The sequence below is a fragment of the Drosophila mauritiana genome, chromosome 3L, assembly GCF_004382145.1.
Source record: "Drosophila mauritiana strain mau12 chromosome 3L, ASM438214v1, whole genome shotgun sequence".
NCBI classification, from domain to species: Eukaryota; Metazoa; Arthropoda; class Insecta; order Diptera; family Drosophilidae; genus Drosophila; species Drosophila mauritiana.
The window spans coordinates 2,047,171-2,070,281 of record NC_046669.1 but is presented as its reverse complement, the minus strand read 5'-3'; the positions used below and the strand labels follow the sequence as shown (position 1 = coordinate 2,070,281).

Sequence of the window (23,111 nt, the reverse complement as noted above, 5' to 3'; positions counted from 1 at the left end):
GGCAAGAATCTTTCCTTGTATAAAGAATATAAAACAAAATCCAATTACTAATAACTAAAGAAATGAATGACTTCGTCGTAGAACACTTCTAAATCACACTTAAATCCACTCACCTACTTAACCATAGAATATCTTAAACATCATCAACTCTTTCAGAGTCCGGATAAGATCTACATCAAAGTTGTAGAACTGGAGCCGAAGATCACAGCGCTTGGGGAGAATCTGGATGAATCTCTGCGCATGCAAAGGGAGCATGATGAAACTCTTCGCAATCTACAGGTGAGTCCATCTCCAATATCAAGTTAAACCTTTAAATAACCTCGAACATCTTTCAGAGCCTGCCGGGACCAATGGATGAGTTCGTCCAGAAGGCGGACAAGCTGTTGGCCAGCAAGCGCATCAGTTCCGAACTGGTCAATGCCATGGCCGATACGCTCAACATCATTTGGCAGGACATACTGAATCTTCTGCAGGATCGTCAACACCTGCTGATACTATGCACACAGTTCCACGATAAGATGACACAGTGCTTCAGGAAGATGGACCAACTGGAATTGGCCTGCGAGGAGACACTCCATCCACCGGATGTGCCCCGTGTCCAGGAATTCCTTAACAGATTCAAGCAGCTGAGGATAGACATGCTCACCGGTGTGATGGCAGCCCTGAAAGATGGCAACGAGCTGCTGGCCCAGCTGGAGGAGCTGGAAAAGCTAGAGACCCTCGACACAAGACCGGAGCACATTAAACGAGATGCAACGAGGGCAGTTCACCAAGTTCAGCAGTGGTTGGAGGCCCTGCATGACCGCAGAAACTCCCTGGAACTCGCCTGGCAGACGAGGAAAATCCAAATGGAGCAGTGTCTGGCATTGGCTTTGCTGGGCAGAGAATTAGTCGACCTGGAGGCCGCTCTCCAGCAGGCCAGGATGGAGCTGAATACCATGTACAGCCTGGGTGAGTGTGAGCACACCGCCAACGAAATGCTCACCAAATACAGGGAGTGGAAACAGCAAGCCCTGCTCCTCCGGGATCGAGCTCTTAAGATCACGCGAGCCAAGGAGAAGGTTCAATCCGCTGGTCACTTCACCGAAGAAGACGCATGTGCTAGGGCTTATGCGGTCTTGAGTGGCTGCACAGAGCACTTAGATCTGGTGGACCAACGGGAACACTGGCTGCATCAGTCCCGGGAGTTTTTCGCCAAGGCTGAGCACACTGTGAGTGTCCTGGAGAAACTAGAACTGGAGCTGACCAGCGTGAAGCTGCCTCCCCATTCCCCGGAGAGTTATGCCATGTACTCCAAAGTGGATCGCGATGTTCGCAACTTTACCGAGGAACCTTTGCGCTTGGGTTACGGCATTCTCGACGAAGTGGGTCGCACTCAGCCGGAGACTCAAGGTGTGAAGAGAGTTCTAGACGAGTTGGAAAACAGGAAAGTCTACATCCAGGGCATTTGTGCCAACAGCAGCGAGGATCAGCAAAAGGTTCAGCGAGCACTGAGCGAATTCCTGAGCCATCACAATGAGCTTTTGGCCTGGCTAAGAGCATCCGGCCAACACCAGTTGCAGCAAAGCGTGGATATGGGAGGAAATCTGCAGCAGGCCAAGCAGTTCCTTCTCCAGCACCATGAACTCATGCAGGATTTGGAGGTTTGTGGTTTTAAATAATGCATATTGGAATCTTCCATATCCTTTATACTATTTATTAGGCGACATTTAGTACTCACATGAATCACACTACCTACGAATCGAAAATCTTTATATAAAAATGGTTCGACATAAATTATAGATCGAAATGCTTTATAAAGAGTTTCTTTACGTTTGTTGTGCGATTCAGGTGGGTCTGGAGTACTACTTAAGTTGACCGCCATGCCATAAGTTATATAGAACGCTGTATTTTGTTGAAGGAGATACCTAAACTAATGACAAAAATCACCTTGATTACCCTTTAGATAAAAGGCGAACTGATCAACCTGCTGCTCGAATCCATCAAGGTCCATCTGGAGTCCCTGAGTCCGCAAGAGCGCTACGATGTGGACTCCAAGGCGGAATCCCTGCACAAGCACTGGATCGAACTTAAGGACCTGGTTCTCAAACGCGTGGATTATGTGTCCCTGCTGATAGACTTCTTTGAGCTGGCCAACGAGCTCTCCAGCCAGCTGGACAACTTGCAGCGCCAGCTGCATCAAACTCCAGACGAGCACAAGCTGCAATTCCTCCAGGCCACTTGGACGGGCATCGCATCCACCTTCGGCGAACTGAAGTCCCGCGGACAGCGATTCATCAACCTAAAAGTCTGTATCGGGGGAGGGGGCTGAACTGACACACTTCCTGCTAGTTCCCTAAGTTATTTAATCTAAGTTTTGAGGAATTCTCTAATGTCAGGGCGGCGCTGCTTGGTTATGCATGTTGCGCTCTGTTTATGCTTCATCTATGCTCGCAAACTTTGCTTTTGGAACAACTAACTGCTGACAGCTGGCGCATTTGCACGCTGTCCATCAGCTCCCAGAAGCAGCTTGCTGACGCTGCACAAACAATCGCGAAAAGTTGGGCAGATGAGGCATTCTGACTTGGAGATCTGGGATGATTGTACACTACAAAACATCTTTGCTAATAAGGATTATTATAGAGATGTCCAAAAGTATGCAACAATTCGGCTGCAAGTCTTTAATTTGTTCGAAATTTAAGAGCTTCAGCTAATGAAATTAGTTCTGATTTTGAGTTTTAGACAACTGTGTGTTTTTATATCACAATCGTATTCGAAAGGGTATTCCAGTTCGCCACTCCCAGACCTCCATTCATATTTTGCCAGCCCGCTCGGGGACTATAAATTATGAGCAATATGATTTGCTTGCCCATAAACATGTATTCAAAACGACAACGTCATTTCGCCCCATACGTGAACATAAAACCGGGAAGATGCGTCCAAACAGGCGCAAATTTGAAATTAGAAATTTCGCTCTTTGCGGAGATTCTGCTGCGAGTTTTGTGCGTCGCGAGTTGTTGGCTCGACTCTATGCGACTCTATACTCGCCTCGACTCGACTCGAGTTGAGTCCATAAATAAAGAAAGCAATTTGCGCTGCCGGGCTATAGATAGGCTGGCTGTATGGTGCTGGTCGGGTCGGTCGGATCTGGCCTGGCCTGGACTCGAGCAGTAGCAGCAGCAGTGGCAGAAGGCACCAGACCCTGGCCACAGTCAGTCACAGAAGCGTGCCACGCGCCGCCTTTTCTCGGAAAATTCCCTTCTTGCCCGCGACAAAGAACGGCAGCCAAACAGAAAATAATATAAAACAAAACGCGACCAAAATCAAATAGAAATAAAAATAAAAACCATCTATTTTCATGCTATTTTTAACGGCGCGCCGCGCAGATTGTGGATCCATATCTCGAGACCAAATCCTCGGCACAGGCGGTACAAGAGACGCTGAACGACTTCAGTAAGCGGCAGGTCGACGTGACGAGCAGTTTGGAGAATTGGACAACGAGCATTGCGGAGAAGCGAGAAGTCGAATACCTACTCGAGAAAGTCATGAGCGACAACGAGGAGGTGAGTGGATGGGGGATCGGGGATCGGGATCTCTGAGTTTAATTGCGTCTAGTCAGGATTTAATAGAGCTAATGTATATTTTTATAAATTCGCATTTCCCCGAGGAAGTTGGTTTAAAAAGCATTTCGAGTGAGAGATTTTATTTTCACAGATCAAAGAATCTGACCTTAATCTCATAAATAACTCCCTGTCTATATTTCCTCCTTGAAGACCGTGGCCAAGAGCACCCAGGTGGACACGCAGTTGTATCCCGTATTCACCTCCCAGAGCGTGGACTCCAAGCAGCTGCTGATCAGCACCCGCGAGAAGCTGTCTAACGTGACCCAGGACATCGAAAGGGCCCAGGATGAGATACAGCAGCGCATCCAGACCACACTCGGCATCCAGACGAAGGATCAGCCATCGCTGGCCAAGATCGAGCAGGTGATTAACAACCTGCGCATGCTGAAGGCCAAGTTGGATGGCATCAAGTACGACTATCGCACTTTGGTGGAGAGCGTGGTTCAGTTCCTGGAGAACATAGTGCAGCTGCGCCGCGAAATCGACGACTACTTCGCCAGGCAGCAGAAGGAACCCGCATCCGGCGCGGATCGCAGCATCGCGGAGCACGAGAAATTCCGCGATCAGTGCATGGATAAATTTAGATCGCTAATCACACAATCCGAACTGCTGATCGATCGGGTGCGCGTACTGGAACCGCCGGGAGCCCGCGAAATCGACACCGACCGCATACTGAAGCTGCTCGAGAACCTGCGCCTGCACTTCGAGTCAAACAGCAGTGCACGCATGTCCACCCTGGAGCGTCTGGAGAAGATCGAGCAGTTCCGCTCCGATCTCGAGGACATCGATCGCAGCCTGGACAGCGTCAGCCAGCAGCTGCACGAGATCAACAACCAGAGCGTCGACAGTCTGGCGGCGGCCAAGACCACGTCGCTGGCGTTTGAGTATTTTGAACGGACCATAGAGGTGAGTGAACTGCCTTCGATCGGATTATTGAGGTGGGTTAGGATCATTCGGATCGGGCGATGGGCGAAACTATTTATTTCTCTGCGTAAACAAGATGCAACAAAGTGTTGAAGTGCAGGGGTTCTGTTCGCTCTCGATTGCAAGTGACTACAATCCAGAGTAGAAACAACCACAAATGCTAGAAAATACGTAGTTTATATGTTTAAAAACAAATTCAATCGTAGAGAACTATAAATTTTGAAAATAATTTACATATTTTCTTTAATGACACCACACGACGCCGAACAGATCTCTGATAGATTTCGAGTCGACTTTGATGGGCTTAAAATTATTGAATGATCTAATCCCATTCTAGTGTTCAATGCCCAGGCAATTGAAATCAACGCGCCATCAGCGACGCTGGGGCCAAACAGCCCACACGATCGAGGTAGCAATAGTCATGGATATATAGCTATAGATCATAGATGTGTAGATAAATAGATGAATAGATACAGACCGGATCGATCCCTGCATGCGACTGAGTTGTGTGTTGGTTGGCCTTTATTTTTGCATCACTTCCCTCTTACCCTTTTGGGCGGATGGGTGACCACCCATCCTACTGGCAGCCCCACAGCATTCATCAAATTTCCAAATGGGAAACGACGCACTGCCGGGATGACATTTCGAAAATATCGCAACTTTCAAAATGTTGTCGCTGTCAGCGGCGGGCGATGGGCTTTAGACAGACAGCGGCAGCTGTCGTTAGTTTGTAATTAAAAACTCTGGGCCAGATACATGAAATACAACTCAGAGATACGGATACAGCATATACAGTAGGCCGAAACCGAAACAGAAACACATTCAGACCACTTTTTAATGCACTTATACTTGCTGTTGGGCATTTGCTGTTATAAATTGCTTCTGGCGTTCCAATTTTAATGACCAACTAAGCCAAAGTGCGGATGGATGTGGAAATGCACGAATGAGAAATGGAAAATCCAAAAAAAAATTAGTATCACAATTTTATGCAGTTTCCCAAATCATTTCCGATAGGAATGTCCAAAACAAAACATACACAATGTTGCGTTTTTGTACGAACTATATACATTCAGAGAGCTTCTAAGCATTTTCCGCCGTGTAAGAGAATATATTCCCGCTTGGCTGCATTTCGCCTAGACACACTACGCTTTAGTTGCTGCCTAATGGGTTAATTTGCTGGCGATAAGTGCATATTTTTCCGGCTGTCTCTAAAGATTACCACATCACTTGTTTTTCACCCACACAAAATAGCTGCTCGAGAAGCGGATCGAGAAGTTTACGGAGTCCACGAGCCAACAGCTCTTTATTACCAATCCCGAGAGCGAGCGGTACGTCAAGGACGAGCTGCGCAAACTCAACGACAAATGGCAGAGCTTCAAGGATCAAGTGAAGCAGAAACGAAAGAGCCTCAACCAGGCGACCGACTTCTTCGAGGTTGTCGAAAAGGTGGGTAATTAAAATCCCATCAATTATATGTTCATTCATTAAGAGACAAACGATCTTTATTCACAATTAAGTGTTCCGTTTGATATTAATAACCTGTTAATATTTCCCAGATCGACGCGGAGTACCGTGAGATTAGCTACTTCTACACCAGCGTGTCCAACAAGGTTCCATATCTGCGCGACTCAGTGGAAGCAGGAAATTTGGTCAATGATATCGAAAACTATGTGACCAGTCGGGAGGCGGCTCTGCGCTCCAAGTTGGACAGTGCCTCGCAATGTGCCCACGATATGAACAAGGTGTCGTCCTTGTACAACGACGTTATGAACATCTTCCAGTCCTTCATCAAGCTCAAGATGGACATTAATGTGGTGCAGGAACGGCTAAAGCAGGAACAGCGCCAGAAGGAGCAAAGGGAACGGGATGCTCGTGACCAAGCCGAGCGGGAAAAGGCTATAAAGGAAGCGGAGGCCAAGGAAAGGTTGCACAGAGAGGAGCAATCCCGCCTAGAAAACCAGCGCCAGCAGGCGGCCATTGAGCAGGCTCAAAGGGAATTGGCTGCCAGAGAATTGGCTCTGAGGGAGCAAGCTGTCCGGGAGGAGGAGGCCAGATTGCAGGCCATTCGGGAGCAGGCCACGCGGGAACAATTGGCCAGGGAACAGGCTGCCCGGGAGGAGGAGCTGCGTATCCAATCGCTCAGAGATATTGCCCGCAGGGAAGAGGAAGTGCGTCTCCAAAACATCAGGGAAGAGGAAACCCGCATTCGCCGCGAGGAGGAGGAGCGTATCCGTAGAGAAAACGAGTCACGATCGAAACGCGAAGAGGAAGCCCGCATCCAGCGAGAGGAGATTACCAGACTCCAGACCCTACGCGATCAGGTGGACCAGCAACGAATTGTAACCGAAAACATCCGAAAGGACATTCAGGTTAACTCCATTTTCACGGAGCTGCGATATGCCTCTCCGCTTTTCACTCGTCCTCTGAAAGATGCAGTTACCCGCGAAGGCGACCGATTCGTCTTCGAATGCGAGGTTACGGGAACTCCAGAGCCCGCCGTGGAATGGTTCAAGGATGGCATCAGTATCCAAACAAATTCCGATTATAAGACCACCTTCGATAAGGGAATCTGCCGATTGGTGATCGAAGAGACCTTTGCCGCAGACTCGGCACGCTTCAGTTGCCGTGCTTCGAATTTGGTGGGTACTTGCGATACTAATGCCACTTTATCCGTCCGGGAAAATGCCGCCGAAGTGCAGTTGGTTCCACCACGGATCCTACGATTCTTGCAGAGCGGCAAGGCCACCGAGGGAAGCTCCTTTCAGTTTGCTTGCGTGGTGGCTGGAGTTCCCTTGCCCACTGTTCAGTGGTTCAAAAATGACAAGTGCATCGACGATTCTCCGGATTATGTGATCAGCTACAACAATGGAGAGGCCACTCTGAAGTTCGAGGAGGTCTTCTTGGAGGACGACGCGGTGTACACCTGCAGTGCCTCCAATCCGGCGGGCATTGAACATTGTTCGGCTTCTCTGATTGTGGAACGTAAGTAGCAAACTTATATATCTTAAAATCTTCGTTTCGATTGCTTAACAATAACTCGTAATACTATATCTTTTACTTTAGCTCTGGAACCCACAGAGTTACCCAGTTTCAAGGTTCCCCTTTCGAATGCCATGGCTCGTGTGGGTCAGAAAATCAAGCTAGAGGCCATCGTAGACGGAATTCCCAGGCCAGAAGTCTACTGGCTGCACAACGGCAAACCCTTCCAGCCGCGCGATTCCAAGGTGAGTTCGATGGCTGTTTAATTAGAAGGTCAAAAATCTCGTGGGGTAAACTGTACTGGAAATTATATATATATGCTTGAGCTTTTTTGATAGATCGTAATTTACCGATTTTATTTTTATAATTTCTGCAAATATTTTGGTTCTTAGGCTTTTTGCCAGACGTCCAATAATTTGTCCCCTTTTGGGATGCATAAATTAAAATGAACAGACAAAGTGTTGACATATAATTTTCAAGGAATTTGCAAGCAATTTGACCGGAAAACTGAAATTTTGTTAAACCAGAAAGTTAAAATATACTAAGCACACCTATTTTTCCAGTGCAAAAGATTACTCAAATGATTTCCAGTAGAAAAACCAGCATAAATATGTTCATTTTAATTGGCTTCGAAAGGAAACCCCCAAAGATTTCCGTCGACTTTCTTCCGATTGTTTGCGATCAGATTCCCCCCGCAAAGGGTAAACAAATAGAGAAGCAATTCCCCCAACTGTCTGGCTATTGACCATTTCCATATACATAGAATCAGTGTGTGTATCAGATGAGAATCTTTGGCTGGAAAAAGCAGACCGAATCCACATATTTTTTGCGGTGGGCGTTGCATGCTCCAAAATTCGAAAAGAAATGTTCGGACTGACGTCAGTCACGCAGTTTTTCTCGGTCCCTCAGCAAAAGATGATCGTTGGTCAAACAGAATTCAAGGCAATCGTTTTGAAAACACGCCAACGCACTTTACGGACAGATAGTGCGCTGCACAAGTCGGTAAAGCATATAGCCGCCATATAATAATAATATCTAATAGCTGCAATTTTTGGCAGCTCCTCCGAGCTGCAACGAGCCATGTGAGCATGGCGAATTCAATTCACCACAGTCAGGCCAGGCAATTTGTTTATTGTGGGCGCCAACATTGTGTATACAAATGTGCGCACACATATTTGCAGATTTTCATTTTCATATTGGCGAAGAAGCGAAATGAAAACGAAAATCTGGGCAAAATTAAAAATTGGCGAATGATTTCATTGGCCGCACTTTTAATTGCCGCCGTCGCCGCTTGTTTGACAAAACATGATCTCACTGTTCTGTTCTGTTTTATGAATTAAACCATTTCAATTATGCCAACGAATCTTCGATTGTTCTCCATTGAAGCGTTGAACACCTGAACTCAGGTGCTTCCTGCAATTTGGGGCAAAACAAAGATCATTTGTTGTGGAAAAATAAACACAACCTGCTCGCGTCTGCGCCTCCAATCCGCCGGATGCGGCTCATCCGTGCACACAGACAGGCACTCGTAAATAAGATTAAAATCGGTGTAAAAAAGAATGAAAATTTAATTGCAAAAAAAGCACACAGCTAGAACGAGACGAAAGCATTCAAAATCCACCAAATTTTGTTTTGGGGTGTGGTGAATACCGAAATTCAAACTGACTTGACTTTCCGTGCTTTTCTCTCTGTACTTTCAGTACGAATACGGCCGCGTAACGCTGATAATCCCGCAGGCTTATCCCAACGACGCCGGATCCTACGTCCTGAGCGCCAAGAACCTGGCTGGCGAAGCCTATACCAGTTGCAACGTGATAGTAAAGGGTCGACTGCCCAACGAGACCTCCGATTCCGAGATGGCCAGCGATATAGAACCGATCAAGCCCGCCGTGCACTTGCCCCTGAAGGATGTCTCCATATTCGAGGGTAAACCAGTGAGGCTGGACTGCGTGATTGTGGGTCAGCCCGAGCCCGAGGTCATCTGGTACCACAATGAGCGACCTGTCAAGGAGTCCGCCGATGTTCAGCTGCTGTTCCAAGGCGACAGATGCTCCCTCATCATCCAAGAGGTGTACCAAGAAGACGCAGGACACTACAAAGTGGTGGCCATTAATTCGGCTGGCGAAGCTTCCAGTAGCTGTGAACTCAAGGTTACTCCTCTGAATCAAGCGGAACCTGCCACTCGGGCGCAGGCGGAGAGGCAATCCCTACCGAAAGACTCGCAGCCCAAGTTCGAGAGACTTCTATCTGATGTCTTGGCCGATGAAGGCGAGCAAGTGGTTCTCGAGGTGCAGGCCAGTGGTGATCAACCCCTGACGGCACAGTGGTTCCTGACCAACAAGGAGCTCCAGCTGGATCAGAGGATAACTACACAATCCGACTCCGAACTGGGAGTCTTTAAGCTCATCCTGAACAACGTGAGTGGCGATGACAAGGGAGTGTATACTGTTAAGGTGACCAATCCAGCGGGAGACGCCAAATGCTTTTCGCATCTCATTGTGAAGTCCGTTAATGCTCCCGAAAACCGTAGAAGTAGCCAATCATCGGTTGAAATCATAGAGCGTCACCAGTGTCCCGAATTCAAAGAACTGTTCAGTGACAAACAAGGGGAAATCGATGAGGTGATCAAGTTCGAGTGCATCGTCAAAGGCAAGCCCACACCAAAGGTTCACTGGTTCTTCAACGATCAACCCGTTCACGGTCACAATTTCCTGGTCTCTACAAGTGGCGAACGTCAAGTGCTAACCATTCAGAAGTTAACCCACGATGCAGTGGGCAAGATCAGCTGTGTGGCTGAGAATGAGGCGGGCAAGGCCACCTGTGTGGCCTTTTTGAATATCCGAGGAAGTGGTTTGCCCGCATCCAGTGATGTTCAGACCGTGAGCCAGGAGCACAACACCGAATCCTCGAGGGTCACGATCAAAAAGCAGACCTTTACCACCACTTCCACGTCGCAGGTCAATTCCTATGAGGGAAATGCTCCCCAAACCGAGGTTCATCACTCCTCCGCCCACATCGATCAGTCCCTGAAGCAACTTGGACAACAAAGGCCGGAGATCGTTGAGAGTCATCACTACCAGGAGTTGCACAAGAGCAAGGAGATGAGCAGCCCCAGTGTGCAGCAAAAGTCCTTCAGCTTTATCCAGTCCAGTGGAGCCAATGGACAATCCGCAGTAGCTATACCGGACTCCCCAACTCGCCTTAGACGAGAAATAGCTCCCAGGTTCACCACTCCCCTGAGTGGTAAAATCGTGGATCAGGGCGCCGATGTCAGCATGGAGGCCATTTACGATGGCTTTCCTTCGCCCGAGATCAAGGTGGAGAAGAACGGAGGTCAGCTGTTCGAGGATGACCACACTAGGATCTCCAACAAGTGCAATCGCGTGACCATCGAACTCAAACAGGTGGGCGTGGCCGATGCGGGACGCTACGCGGTTACCGCCTCCAATACTGTGGGTCAATCAACCAGCACAGCGGACTTGGTCGTTAAAAGTGAGTACTAAAATTATTTATTAAGGGGAGTTATTTTTTAAAAGATTTCATGCTTTCGGACAAACGAAAGAATTTGTAATATTCGAATAGAAAAACCTTGTCCATTTATTTATAATTCAATTGATAGCGGAATATTCCTAGAAAGCATGGAAAATATTGCACAAACGGATTTGCTCCTTTTAATGGCGCCCCAACGTTTGTCGATTCGCGACCTAATTTAGCATATCAAATTACCAGCACGCTCAGATATTTTTTTAAGAAATCAATTTCCCAGAATTAAATGAACTAAAAAGCTGTCGAAAAGTGTGCACAACTCGAAAAAACCACATACACATGTTCCCCGGAATGGACCCTATATCATATGTTGGCGTTTGTTCTGACCACATCAATCAGTGGAGAGCATTAAAGTGTCATTGTCGAGGGACGAGGGGCCTAGACCGTCAATAGATCTTCAAACGTCAATGCCTTGAACGCCGCTCGACTGCTCCCGAGAATATTGATGAGTTTTTAGTGGTCGACGGGGTTGGAGGATGGTGATTCTGGCTATATTGTTTTTGTTTATATTTCAATCTGTTCTGTTGGTTGGTCGGTTGGCTGGTGTGCCCGGGTGAGGGAGATGAGATCTCTTGGCCAATGCAAAAGATTTTCTTACACAAATTTATAAATATTTTCTGGCAGCCGTGGGGGTGGCGGTTCATCGGGATGTGGACGTGGACATGGTTGTGGATTGGGGTTGGGGCTGTGGGATAATGCCTGCAATTATTATTATGTAAATCGCGTTGAAGACTGAGATCGTTTATTTACTCGGGCTGTTTGCAGATTTGTCGCTGCTGCCTGCAATGTGTGTTTGAGATTATTTTTACTGCCTGTCGGCTGTCTGAACGAATTATTCATTATGGCCGATTATTGGACGGCTGTTCGAGTAAATTATTCAGCTACAAATCTGTTGCAATGACACACAAAGGCTGCTGATATGTGTTCGCGTATGCTAATGCTCATTGTTTTGGTCTTCTTTTCCCCGAAATCTAGAGACCATATTCCCGCCTGTTTTCGGCCGACGTCTGCAGGCTCAGGTCAGCAAGAAGGGCGAGAAGCTCACCATGGAGGTGGAGGTCACCGGGTTGCCCGAACCTACGGTCACCTGGCTGAAGGACGATAAGCCACTGAAGGATGCTGGAATTTCCGAGCATCGCTTGCTAGCCCAGGGCAACTCCTACAGGCTGATCATCGAAAAGGGTATGTACTTATATTCTATTATAATTCGTATACATATGTTTTCCGTTTAGAAATTTCACTTTCGAAATTAGCCAGGAAATGACAGCCAAATGGCACAACAAGATTTTTGTTTATTTAACCCACATTTTTGCAATGTTTTATTCAGCACTAAAATGTTTTCGCAAACATCTCATACAAAGCCTTTAGGTCTCAAAACATGTTTATATAAGCTTTCATTGCCTATTTAATTTTATTTGCGCCGGCAAATATCTTCAGTACAATAGAATTAGTAATGCCAATTGATTTTTCGATTTCAAAATGCATCTTTTATTGGGAATACATTTTTGCTTTTAGCGCAAACCACGGACTCCGGAAAATACATGGTTCGCGCCACAAATGCGGGAGGCGAGGCCAAGAGCATTGCCGACTGTGCCATCCTGGAGCCTTCGCCGGAACGCTTGCAGGAGGTGGTCAAGACGATTGTCTATGAGACGGGTCCTGTGGCCCCGGCCAGCGAATTCAAAACCGAAGTAAGTGTGCATGTGCTCAATATCTAACCACCGACTACTATGCATTATCCTCCACGATCACCTACAACTCTTTCAATCTACTCCGATCTATTCTATCTTTCTTTTCGACTCTGTTAACTTACTTTACTATCGATCAATATAATAAACCAAACTTTTGTGAATTTTCTCCTCTCATGATGTCAACGTCGTTCGTTCTTTCGTTTCGCTTTGCTCATTCCACGGGTTATCAACACTCCATCCTGAAACAAAAAACACATTGAAACCGATTCAGGTGCAGAATCAAGGTCAGAACAGCGAAAACCAACAGTCGTACCAGAACAGTCAGACCGAAGTGACTAGTGCCAATGATCTCCACGGTCTGTCCGAGTCGAAAGTGATCACTGAGCATCGTTGCACCACCGAGGCAACCATGCGTCTAGAGCACAAATCGAACTACCTGGATCTGCCCGAGCTGACCTCGCGACCCAAGACACCTACCACAAACGATACTATCACCATCACCACAAACACTGCCACTGTCAGCATGGATCAGCCAGATCTGACACATCCCACCATCACCACCACCTCCACCAAAGCCCCACCGCCAGTGCCCCCCAAACCCTGTACGCCAGTGGTGGCCACCACCTTTGGCCAACAGCAGCAACCACCGCAGACGCTGACCAGCACCAGATACGAGCAGAGCGAGCACAAGTCAACCACCTCGTCCTCATCGTTCGACTACTTCAAGAAGATCGATGAAGAGACCATCATCCAGCGACCGAATCCATTAACATTTAAGCCCCTGGAAACTGTCGTACGACAGCCTCAGGCGCAATCTCTGGCGGAGGAGCTCAGGAGTCTTAACCTAATACCGGGAGATGCTCCAGAGTTCTGTTACTCACCGAAAACCGAAAGAAGCGAACCCAAGATACCCCTAATTACTGAGAAAATCAAGATACTTTCCGAGGTCCAGCCCAAGGAGCCACCACCACAGGGTGGTGTACCCGTGTTTCCACCACCTCTGGGTCTCCAAACAGTGCAACACGAGAGCACAACCACAAAGGAGGTAAAGGTGGAGTATGGACAACCGATTGTGCGCCCTGCGGCGGTACTAGCTACTCCTGCCCAGCAGAACCCACGCTCACCCTCCCCAAAACCCTCCGCCGAAGGAGTGGCCATGTCAAGATTATGGACACCAACTGGGGTTACTGGTTACACCAGCGATGTAGAGCAGAAATCGGAGAAAACAGTAATCTCCAAGCTGGCCACACCAACTCCAAACAAGGAGTTGAATGCACCCTTCCTGGTAAATCAGATAGCAAAGAGCATACCTCCGACAACTGCTCCCGTAACGCACTTGGTGAATGTGGAACTGGAACCAGGCACACCACCAGAGATTTGCTTTGCCCCCAAGGTAGAAGAAACACGTCGTCGCTCTTTGGTCGAAACTATGGAGCAGAAGCTGGAACAGAATTTGATCCAAGGACCCAGCAAGGTTTTGCCGCACTCGGTGCCCACCCTTACACCAAACACTGCACCACCTGTTCTGCCCAAGCCTTTGGGTAACACCACTTACAGACCACCACCTCCTGTTCTACCCTCCCGATTGGGAGTCTACGAAAGCGACTATGAGAGTGATCGGTACAAGTATAGTGGCAGTGAATCGGATGTGGAGCCCGGAATTCGCAAGCAGCCACAACTGAACACCATGGAGACTTCCTTCAAGTCCAGTGGCTACACAGCTGATACAGAGGAGCATTCTAGCTACCGCAAATCGGAGTCAAGTTTCTACGAAACCAAGTCATCGTCCACTGTGGGAGGCGCACCACCGCAAACGCAATTCCCGAAGTTGCAGCCTGAGCCACCGGCACCGATATACTTCACGCCGAAGCCACAACCGCAGGTGCAACCTCAGGTGCCACCATCTCAATCGAATGTTAGCAGTCAGGAGGCGAAGGTTCGGATTAGATCTTCTCTGTGTCTATCTGTGTGTCGTTACTATTGTCGTTCATTGTCGTTGTTGCTAGCACTGGGAGGTCAAAAGATTGCTCCCATTTACACCAGCAAACAGCCTCTGTATCGTTGTTGTTCCCATCAGCTAACTAGTTAACACCTAAGCTCCACAAAAGACTCCGATTAATCACTATGCTCCTTAATTATCATGCACATGTTACATTAATGTTAAGGTTCAAACTCAGTTCCTGTTCGTTCATTTGATTGATGTTTCATTTACCCTACTCTAAACTGATAAAACTAATCGAATTCTCAGCATCTGCCTGATATCCGTTCGTTAACTTGCATAACCCTCTATGTATGATTTCTTTTATAAGTATCATATTTATTAACATTATTTTGTATTCCTTTAGGGCTACAAGTACACCTCCTCGAGTATGACCAGTAACTACTCCCACAATATGCAAAGCAGCAGCAGTTCCTCCCATCACGAGACCAAGTTCTCCTCAACGTCAGCACAGCCACCAGTGGTTACCTATCCCAGTCCTATTCCTGCCCAGAGGAAAACGCCGGCGACGGAGTTCAGTGACTACAGCAGTGAGATTGACGAACGCTTCCGTTCCGTATCTCGCGCCAATGAATCCGATGCTGAGATCAAGGGGTATCGCGTGGTCTTTCCACCCACACCTACTCCTCGTACAAACATAGCCACCAATGGCCACAAATCGCCAGTAGTGGTAATAACTCCGTCGCCAATGGAATTTGAACCCACTCCTCAGGACTATGCCAGGCCCAAATTTGAACCGATTAGCAAGGAGATACGCCATGAAATCAAGACGGAGACTAGCTCCAAGCAATCCAAGTTTATGCAAAACCAACAGCAGAACCAGCCCGTCTTTAAGCCAAAACCTGTGGCGGCCAAGTTTATAGCGGCAACCCAACAACAACAGCAGAAGCAGCCACAGGCCACATCCCGTCCGACCATGTACTACAATGCTGTTGCTGGAGCTCCGATGCACGTGGCCAAGGTGGCCACCGAAACCAAGAACGTGATGCAGATGCACGAGTCCACTGAGAGTTCACAGCGGGTGGTGAACATGCAACAGACCAAGAGGATAATACACTTTGACAGTCCGCACGAGCAGAGGGATCAGCAGATGCTGGAACCCTTCCCCTACAGCCCCGCCACCAGTCGTACGCCTTCAAGGCAATCCCATCTGCCACCGCCAGCCACGCCCACTAAATTTGTGCCCGGAGAATTCCGGGAGAGTGATTACGAGAGCGAGGTTGATGGATCTCGCATCCAACCACTTTGGTCTCCATACGGCGATGGTTTGACCAAAGGATTCAGGCGGGTAGCACCACCTCAAGGAGCTGGAAGATCGTGCAGTCTGCCACGCACCTATGAAAGGGTCTTGTCCCCCATGGAATTCGATCGAGGTCCCGAGATGCCCAGCAAAATCCACGTGGATATAAACACCCTGAGGAAAGAGCAACGCGGTGGCAGTACAGTGACCACCCAAAATCGTACTCAATCCTTGAACAGGAACACCACCATGAGGCAACAGCAGCAACATCAGCAACAGCAACAGCAGCAGCAGTCCATGGATCAGATCGATAGGGCCGGGACTCTGCCCCGATATGGTTATAGTTCCCTCCAACAGCAGGCAGAGAATCAGGGTCGTCGCATGGGCTCCACCTTCCTCCAGAAATCGCATCAGTTCGTCGACGATGTTAGCAGGGAGGTCAGGAGCTCCGCTTCTAACGGCATCCGTCCGGGTTTCAAAAGGGCTCCCAGCGAGGGCAGCAGCCAGCAACCCCAGGCCTTCCGGGATGAGTCGCGCGTCTCTCAATACGGTAAGTCCCCACTTTACTTCAATCTCCGGACCCCATCCGCAGTAGAGATTTGGAGGCAGCTCCCCTCATTTGAATTGGTATTTGAGATTTGAAATTTGAATATTGAGAATTCGGTTACATTGGATTGAGAAATTTGCATTCGTTGGACATACCGGACCCACTACTAATCCGTTATCACGTTGAGATCATTATTATTATTGTTTATAAGGTTCAAATTACAAACATTTCAAAAAATAATCATATTTTACGTTTTGAATTAATCATGTTTCGAGTATTACATGGAACAGTTTATATACAAGACCTTTACTAACCCGTAACTTTTTTGTTCACTTTATTTTATTAGTTTATATCCGAACTAATCTCAATTCTTATATTTATAATTTCTGAAAACTTTTTATTTATATTTCTAAGCGAGGGCAAACCACATATTTTTTATGTTTACTTTTAAGTTTTTTATTTGTAAATATGTCCCAAGTTGAATCATTCATTACAACGCGTTCATAAGCCTTCGGAAATGTATTTTCCCTTTTGTATCGAAACCTAACAACTCCCAACCATCAAGTTATACTCTATCGTGTATGTTTGTCTGTAAACTGTAATCAGGAACCAAATGCGTCGACCCCAATACCGGTTTGATATACTTCAAGTATGATTTTGGCTATGAATTTGGCATCCTTTTCCCTGGCGAGGGTCACAAGTTCGTCAGTAGCCAGTGGAACAGCAGTGGCAACAGCAATAGCAATGCCAAGCCAATCCAAAATGGACGTCACTCCCCATATCCTTTGAAACTTCCCCCCGGAAATGAGCTGGTGATTCCTGTTCAACACGAGAGATCCGCTCAAGGGTATAGTTCAGATAACGAGGTGCAGCGAAGGAGTCAGACCAGGAACTGGTCGACTACCAAGCCAATGGCCCCACGAACTGTCAACAGCCAGAAGCGCTATAGCCTGCCCAGTGGCCACAGCCTCGACATCCACCTGGATCGCCTCCATGCCCAGGCACCTCGGTTGCCTCCGGATCAGATGATCCGCACAGGTACTGAAGCACTCAAAAATCGGAAAGCTGTCACCAGATGAAAGCCATCAGTTAGAACGGCTTTGCGCTATCGATGTTGTCAATTAGTCTAGGACAAGTTTATGTTGTGATCGCGATTGTCGCTGGCTCACAGATATGAACTAAACTAGTTAATCAAAGCTAATTAATTAAAAATAGTTCTAATCTTTTGAGCTGTAAAGAGGCAATCGTGGCTTTGTGCCCTTGTGATTAACACCCAAAACGTCATCGCCTGTAGTTTAAGTGTGTAAATAGGCAGGTCCTGTTGTTCTAACCCTCAAATTCGAAAAAAAAGCATGCTAACCCGATGGAATCCAGCTTGCCGCCTTGTTTTTGCATGAAATTTGCGTTTGTTTGCGTTTTATGTGTTTAAACTTTAAAGTGAATCGTACGTCGAAGTGTTTGTGTTCCGTGCTTGCCGCGTGCTAATCCCACTAATGGATGCGCTTTGAAAACGCTGAGCCAGAGATTCTAATGGTTTCCCCACACTCCAGTGCCGGAGCTGCCCAATACGGAACCCGTCAATGCCCATCTGAGTCGCGATGAGCTGGCACAAAGGCAGCCATTATTCATAACGGTAAGCCAGAGTCATTAACCCACGACCCACGTGTCCGACCCGGAATACTGAAACCCCTCAATCTCTCCCCCGATCCATCCCACTTCGCCCCGTCGCGGATAAATGGACAGCCGCTGAAAGACATCGCGGTCGGAGTTGGAGGCACGGCGCGCTTCGAGTGCATTGTGCAGGCCCATCCGCAGCCGCAGGTCAACTGGACGCACAACGGCGGTCTCCTGGAGTCGGGTAGCAGGCACTGCATCGAGTACCGGAACGGCGTGTGCCGGCTAACCCTGCCGCAGGCCTATCCGGGTGAGTACTGCGGACAAGCAGGTCAGCCAAAGATGCACAGAACCAAATTGGAGGGACTATTCAAATAGAGTTTCTTTCACGTCCAACTATGAAGTAACATTTGAAGTACTACTTTCAATGTTTGATTATTCTATAATTATCAAGTTATCAGAAAATGCAATCCTTGAGATACTGATAGATAAAGAGACATTTCAAGTGCAATTTCCCCCATATTTAGAGTCCGAACCAATTTCGTTCTGTGTACAATCATATCCGGGCAGCTCATTAATCGTTCCACCTTCTCTATTCCTCGCTTCCTCCTGGAATGGTTGGCATCCTCTGGAATGGCTCGGAATCCGGCAGATGACAACGGCAGCTACGCCTGCACCGCCATGAATCCTCTGGGAGCGGCCACCACCAGCGGAAATTTGACCGTTTCGAGCACAAACCGCGGCTTTAGATACTAAGCTTGTTTAAATGCAACTATTATTATTATTTGCTTTATGATTTGTTCAATGCCAAAGTTTCGCCTTATTGTGTGTATGTATTTACTGTGCCCGCGTCACTTATTCGTTTTGTGGGCAGATGGACTTACAAAATGTCGCCCAAAACTACACATTATACATGCATACAACAAAGGAATATAGTATTACTTGTGTTTTTGTCGAAAATGAAATAAACAAATATTTAAACGAAAAGGAACGTTTTTTATGCGATTTTTCCGGCTTTTCCTTACTCAGCTGATCGTGAAAAGTTTAATGGTGGCGCTCTCTACATTTGGGATCGACCATAATGTTCGAAAAAGCTGGGAACGGATATTCGAAAAAGCTTTCGAAATGTTTAGGCGTTAGATGGCGCCAATAGATCGTGGATCTTAGAATATTGAAAAAGTACGATACAATTTTAAAAAATATAGCACATAAGCAAACATTTCGAAAATTAAAACTTAAAGCCAAATAAGAATAATTATTCCTGTTCTATATAGTATATTTATATTTTAATCGATCCCTTAGATCTTTGAAAATGAATTGATCAGATTGATTTTGACATAAATTTTGATCTGCTTTGATCTCTTTTCAAGATTAATTTTCCCTGTATAACGCAAAGAACTTTTCAAATTAGATTTCTAAATGAATTACAGAATTTTAAAGTCCCATATATCATTTTAAGCTCTTAGTCCATCAATTAATTTCAGTCATTTGCTTTTCATTACTCATTGCCATATAAATGTTTTAACTAGGCCAAAAAACTACTTTTAAAATCGGGTCAGAAAGTGATTCAAAAAATGCGAAAGGCATCATCTGAACAAATGTTTGGATATGTGTGGAATAAAATGTTTTGGGTGGGCGGCTGACAGTCCGACGTTTTCGCTTTGCTGCTCGCAGATGATTTATTTGCCTTTCGGCAATGTTTATTTATCTAATTTTCTCGGCATTTTCTTTTTTTTGTCGCGATCGCTTGCCAAGAATCAGTGGCGAGTAAAGCGCGCGAAATGCGAAATATTCTGCGAAACAAAGGGGCAGCGCTGAAACTCGGACAGGCCAGACATAAACACTCTCGGCTGTCAAGGCAATTGAGTACACATGGGCCCACCAGTATGTAGGCCTTTGCGAGTCCTTGACACTGACACCAAACACAAATCGCCGGCAGTGTTGCCAACTAGTGCAACATGGCAGAAAGTCGCCAGGGAAAATAGCATCTAATGATTTTTGTGAATTATGCAAATACACGTTTTTCAGTAATATTAAAACTGTGTCCTTGGGTTCAATGAAACATAATTCCTAATTAATTTTCTTGACAACACCTACTTATCAACCTACAGCCAAAAACAGACGGACCCCTTCACGAAGCCTGAATTTGCCACTCACTTTGGGGCATATGACACACTTCTGTCGATTCTGCCGATTCTGCCGTTGATTAGTCGCCAGTGGATGGTGGGTGGTCTCTGGCTGACTGGGTGTTTTTGGGGGTTCAAGGTCCTCCTCCTCCTCGCCTGCCAATCTGCCAATTCTAATTGTGTGCTTAGTGCCTGGCCAGAGTGTTCGAGTCATTAGGCAGCGGTCCAAGAAACAAATTAGATCCTACTCAGAGGCCAAATGCAGGCACTCTGAGTCATTTGCAGCATCATCATGGCCAGTGCTTAGTGCATCTTTTACGAAAATATAATGGCGCGGTAATTTCGATGAGATCGGATTTTGAATGCGAACATATGGCCAGATATTGCACCTTAATGATTCAGAAAATTGCTTCCCGCACCGATAAAACGCTGTCAGATGTATGTGCATATATTATGAAACTATGTCAAAATAAAATTCGAAACGAAAATATGAAAAACATCCCGCGTGTGGCGTTCTTCAATGCGAATCTGAAATATTCGGGCCGTGTCCGGCTGTTTAGTATATTTTTTTCGTTCATTCGTTGTACCTTTTTTTCGATTTGGCACATTCGCAAAATTTCCCTCGTTGTAGAGCAAACACAAATTCTGTGTTTCGGTATCGTGTGGCAAATGTTTTGCCAGTGCGAATTGGTAAATGTTATTTCGCCAGATTTCAATACCCAAAGCCAAACATAAACGCTTCTATGAATACGTTTTTAAACTGCCTGGATTTTGGGCACCAGTGCCAGAATATGTGCTACATTTTGACCACCGAAGTGTCCCATCCACATTTTTTTGCGATGAGTCTTTGCCGCAGCTACACAAACATTCGCATTATGGTTTTTTCCCAGCTCTGTGTTTTCCTAAATTAATTGGGTAATTTTCTTAAAATAGCAAATGAACTCAGCGCAACAAGTCACAAACCACACACACAACACAATTTTCCTTGCCACTTCAGAAATTCGTTCATATTTTCTTGGTTTTTCTTTGTTTTGTTCAGAAATTTGTGGATGAGGAAACAATTTGGTGATCCATTAGATGGGATCTTTCTGTGGGATCCAGTTGAGTGGTTTATTATGATATTATATCAAATTGGTCGACATCGCAAAGGCGTGGTCGCACTTCTAATAAAAGCAAATAGTCTAGGTTCTTTAGTATCGTCGCAGACCTAATGAGCTGCTTACTAAGTATATCCTTAAGCTAAATACGTAGTACTAAAATATAGATATTTGTCTATAATAATAATTTCTGGCAGAGTGTTCTGTATGACTGCCGGCGCACTTGCCGCAAATAAATTTTAATAAGACTGTTTCCGCTTTGGTTTCAGTCAAATTTTTTGGGCTGGCACGACAAACTATAGGCACATTAGCCAAACGAATAAACATGTACATATATGTTTATAAACTGGATAAGAGCCAAAGGCATTCGAATCCGATACTATAAAGTAGTTGGGAGGCTCGTAAAATTGTTTTCCTCACACCCACGGCCAGCAGAAAAATGTAGTAAACCAGCAGCAGTTCGAGAACTAAAGGAATTGGCCCAGAACTGCGCAGATGTTGGCCAAAACCATTTAGCACTTCAGTTTGCAAACATGAAAACATTCAAACACGAAAATATTTTAATGTCTATATGCATAGATTTAATCTAATTGGGCGCAGCAAGCTGAGAGACTGGCGCCCTGAAAGATCCGCGAACTCAGTTGCATAATCCCCGATGACAGGCGGCCTCATCTTAGGAATGGGTTGGGTTTTCTTGGGAATGGGATCCCAAACATCCGCGCCGCCACGCGTTGATGACCCTGGCCAAGTCAGTCACTCTGTTCGGGGCGAAAGGAATAGGAATCTTGGCAACACATTTATTTCTACGCACGCTGTAAATTAGCAAACAAAACAGCGAACAATCGCAGACAATAGACAACTTGGTGTGCTGAAAATGTGCAGCGATTTCTGTGCCGTTGAAAGCACGGGGCCAAGTTTTAGCATAAACACGAATTCCCCTAATTGCCAGAAAGGCGCTAGAACTTAATTGTTTTCAGCTAATTGAGCAGGAATATAAAAACGCAGCAGTGCAGCCATAAAAATTGAAGAAGCCAATCATTTCCGCGTTTCTAACTCGCCAAAATTCCCCGTCCTCGCTACACTGTACGAAACAAGTGTCGAAAATTCGAAAGCCTGTTCAATTACTAAATTTAACACGTAATATCTTTAGCTAAGTAAATTCGCATATTAACTATATTTAATACTCAAATGGTAATTTTAGAAATATATAAAAAAAATTCATTCCATACGAAACACTGACATTTCTTTCCCTGCACATTTCTGCAGATCAAGGCACTCAAACGGATAGCCTGCTAATAACCGAGGAGGAACCGGCGCCGGAGGCCACGGATCAGCCCCTGGGTAATGGCGTCAATAAAACGCCTTTGCGCAAATCTGCGTCGTTCTCATCCACGTCGACCAGTTCGCCGGCCAGTTCCTCCATGGGTTCGGCCACATCGACCATGTCGCTGCGCTCCTCGACGCCCCTGAGGAGCCACAATCACTCCCAGTCGAGTCGGGCACTGCGGAGCGACACCATCAACACTTTCCAGAAGTGGGAGACCACGATCGAGTCCATCAGCTATGTGAGCACCAAGACCGTGTCCATTTCGGATTTTAGCCAGGAGCCGCAGTTACGTGAGCAAACAGGTAAACATTATCAATCATTTCAATGGCACTGGCCGATTAGTTTACATTGAATGCTGTTTCCATATTGAATCCATAATTAATCATCGGCTAAATGCATCATTTCGATCCTCAAGCGAT

The 23,111-nt window shown here is 46.4% G+C and overlaps 1 protein-coding gene across 7 annotated transcripts in view; it reads left to right on the top strand.

The window, feature by feature from the left end:
* The window catches only part of LOC117140861 (titin-like), a 116,236-nt gene that overhangs the window by 9,706 nt on the left and 83,419 nt on the right, over positions 1-23,111 (top strand). For 2 of the 7 annotated variants that reach the window (XM_033303991.1, XM_033303992.1), the window contains exons 3-16: positions 157-279; positions 336-1,643; positions 1,946-2,287; positions 3,366-3,542; positions 3,753-4,508; positions 5,778-5,972; positions 6,083-7,508; positions 7,590-7,750; positions 9,206-10,997; positions 12,027-12,233; positions 12,567-12,742; positions 13,014-14,678; positions 15,088-16,531; positions 22,632-22,994. In XM_033303991.1, coding sequence (XP_033159882.1) covers positions 157-279; positions 336-1,643; positions 1,946-2,287; positions 3,366-3,542; positions 3,753-4,508; positions 5,778-5,972; positions 6,083-7,508; positions 7,590-7,750; positions 9,206-10,997; positions 12,027-12,233; positions 12,567-12,742; positions 13,014-14,678; positions 15,088-16,531; positions 22,632-22,994 — 10,135 coding nt within the window. Of the gene's footprint in view, positions 1-156; positions 280-335; positions 1,644-1,945; positions 2,288-3,365; positions 3,543-3,752; positions 4,509-5,777; positions 5,973-6,082; positions 7,509-7,589; positions 7,751-9,205; positions 10,998-12,026; positions 12,234-12,566; positions 12,743-13,013; positions 14,679-15,087; positions 16,532-17,134; positions 17,567-18,078; positions 18,162-18,271; positions 18,453-18,794; positions 19,130-22,631; positions 22,995-23,111 lie in introns of those variants that run through there. The other 5 variants (XM_033303994.1, XM_033303996.1, XM_033303995.1 and 2 more) reach the window with 5 other exon arrangements.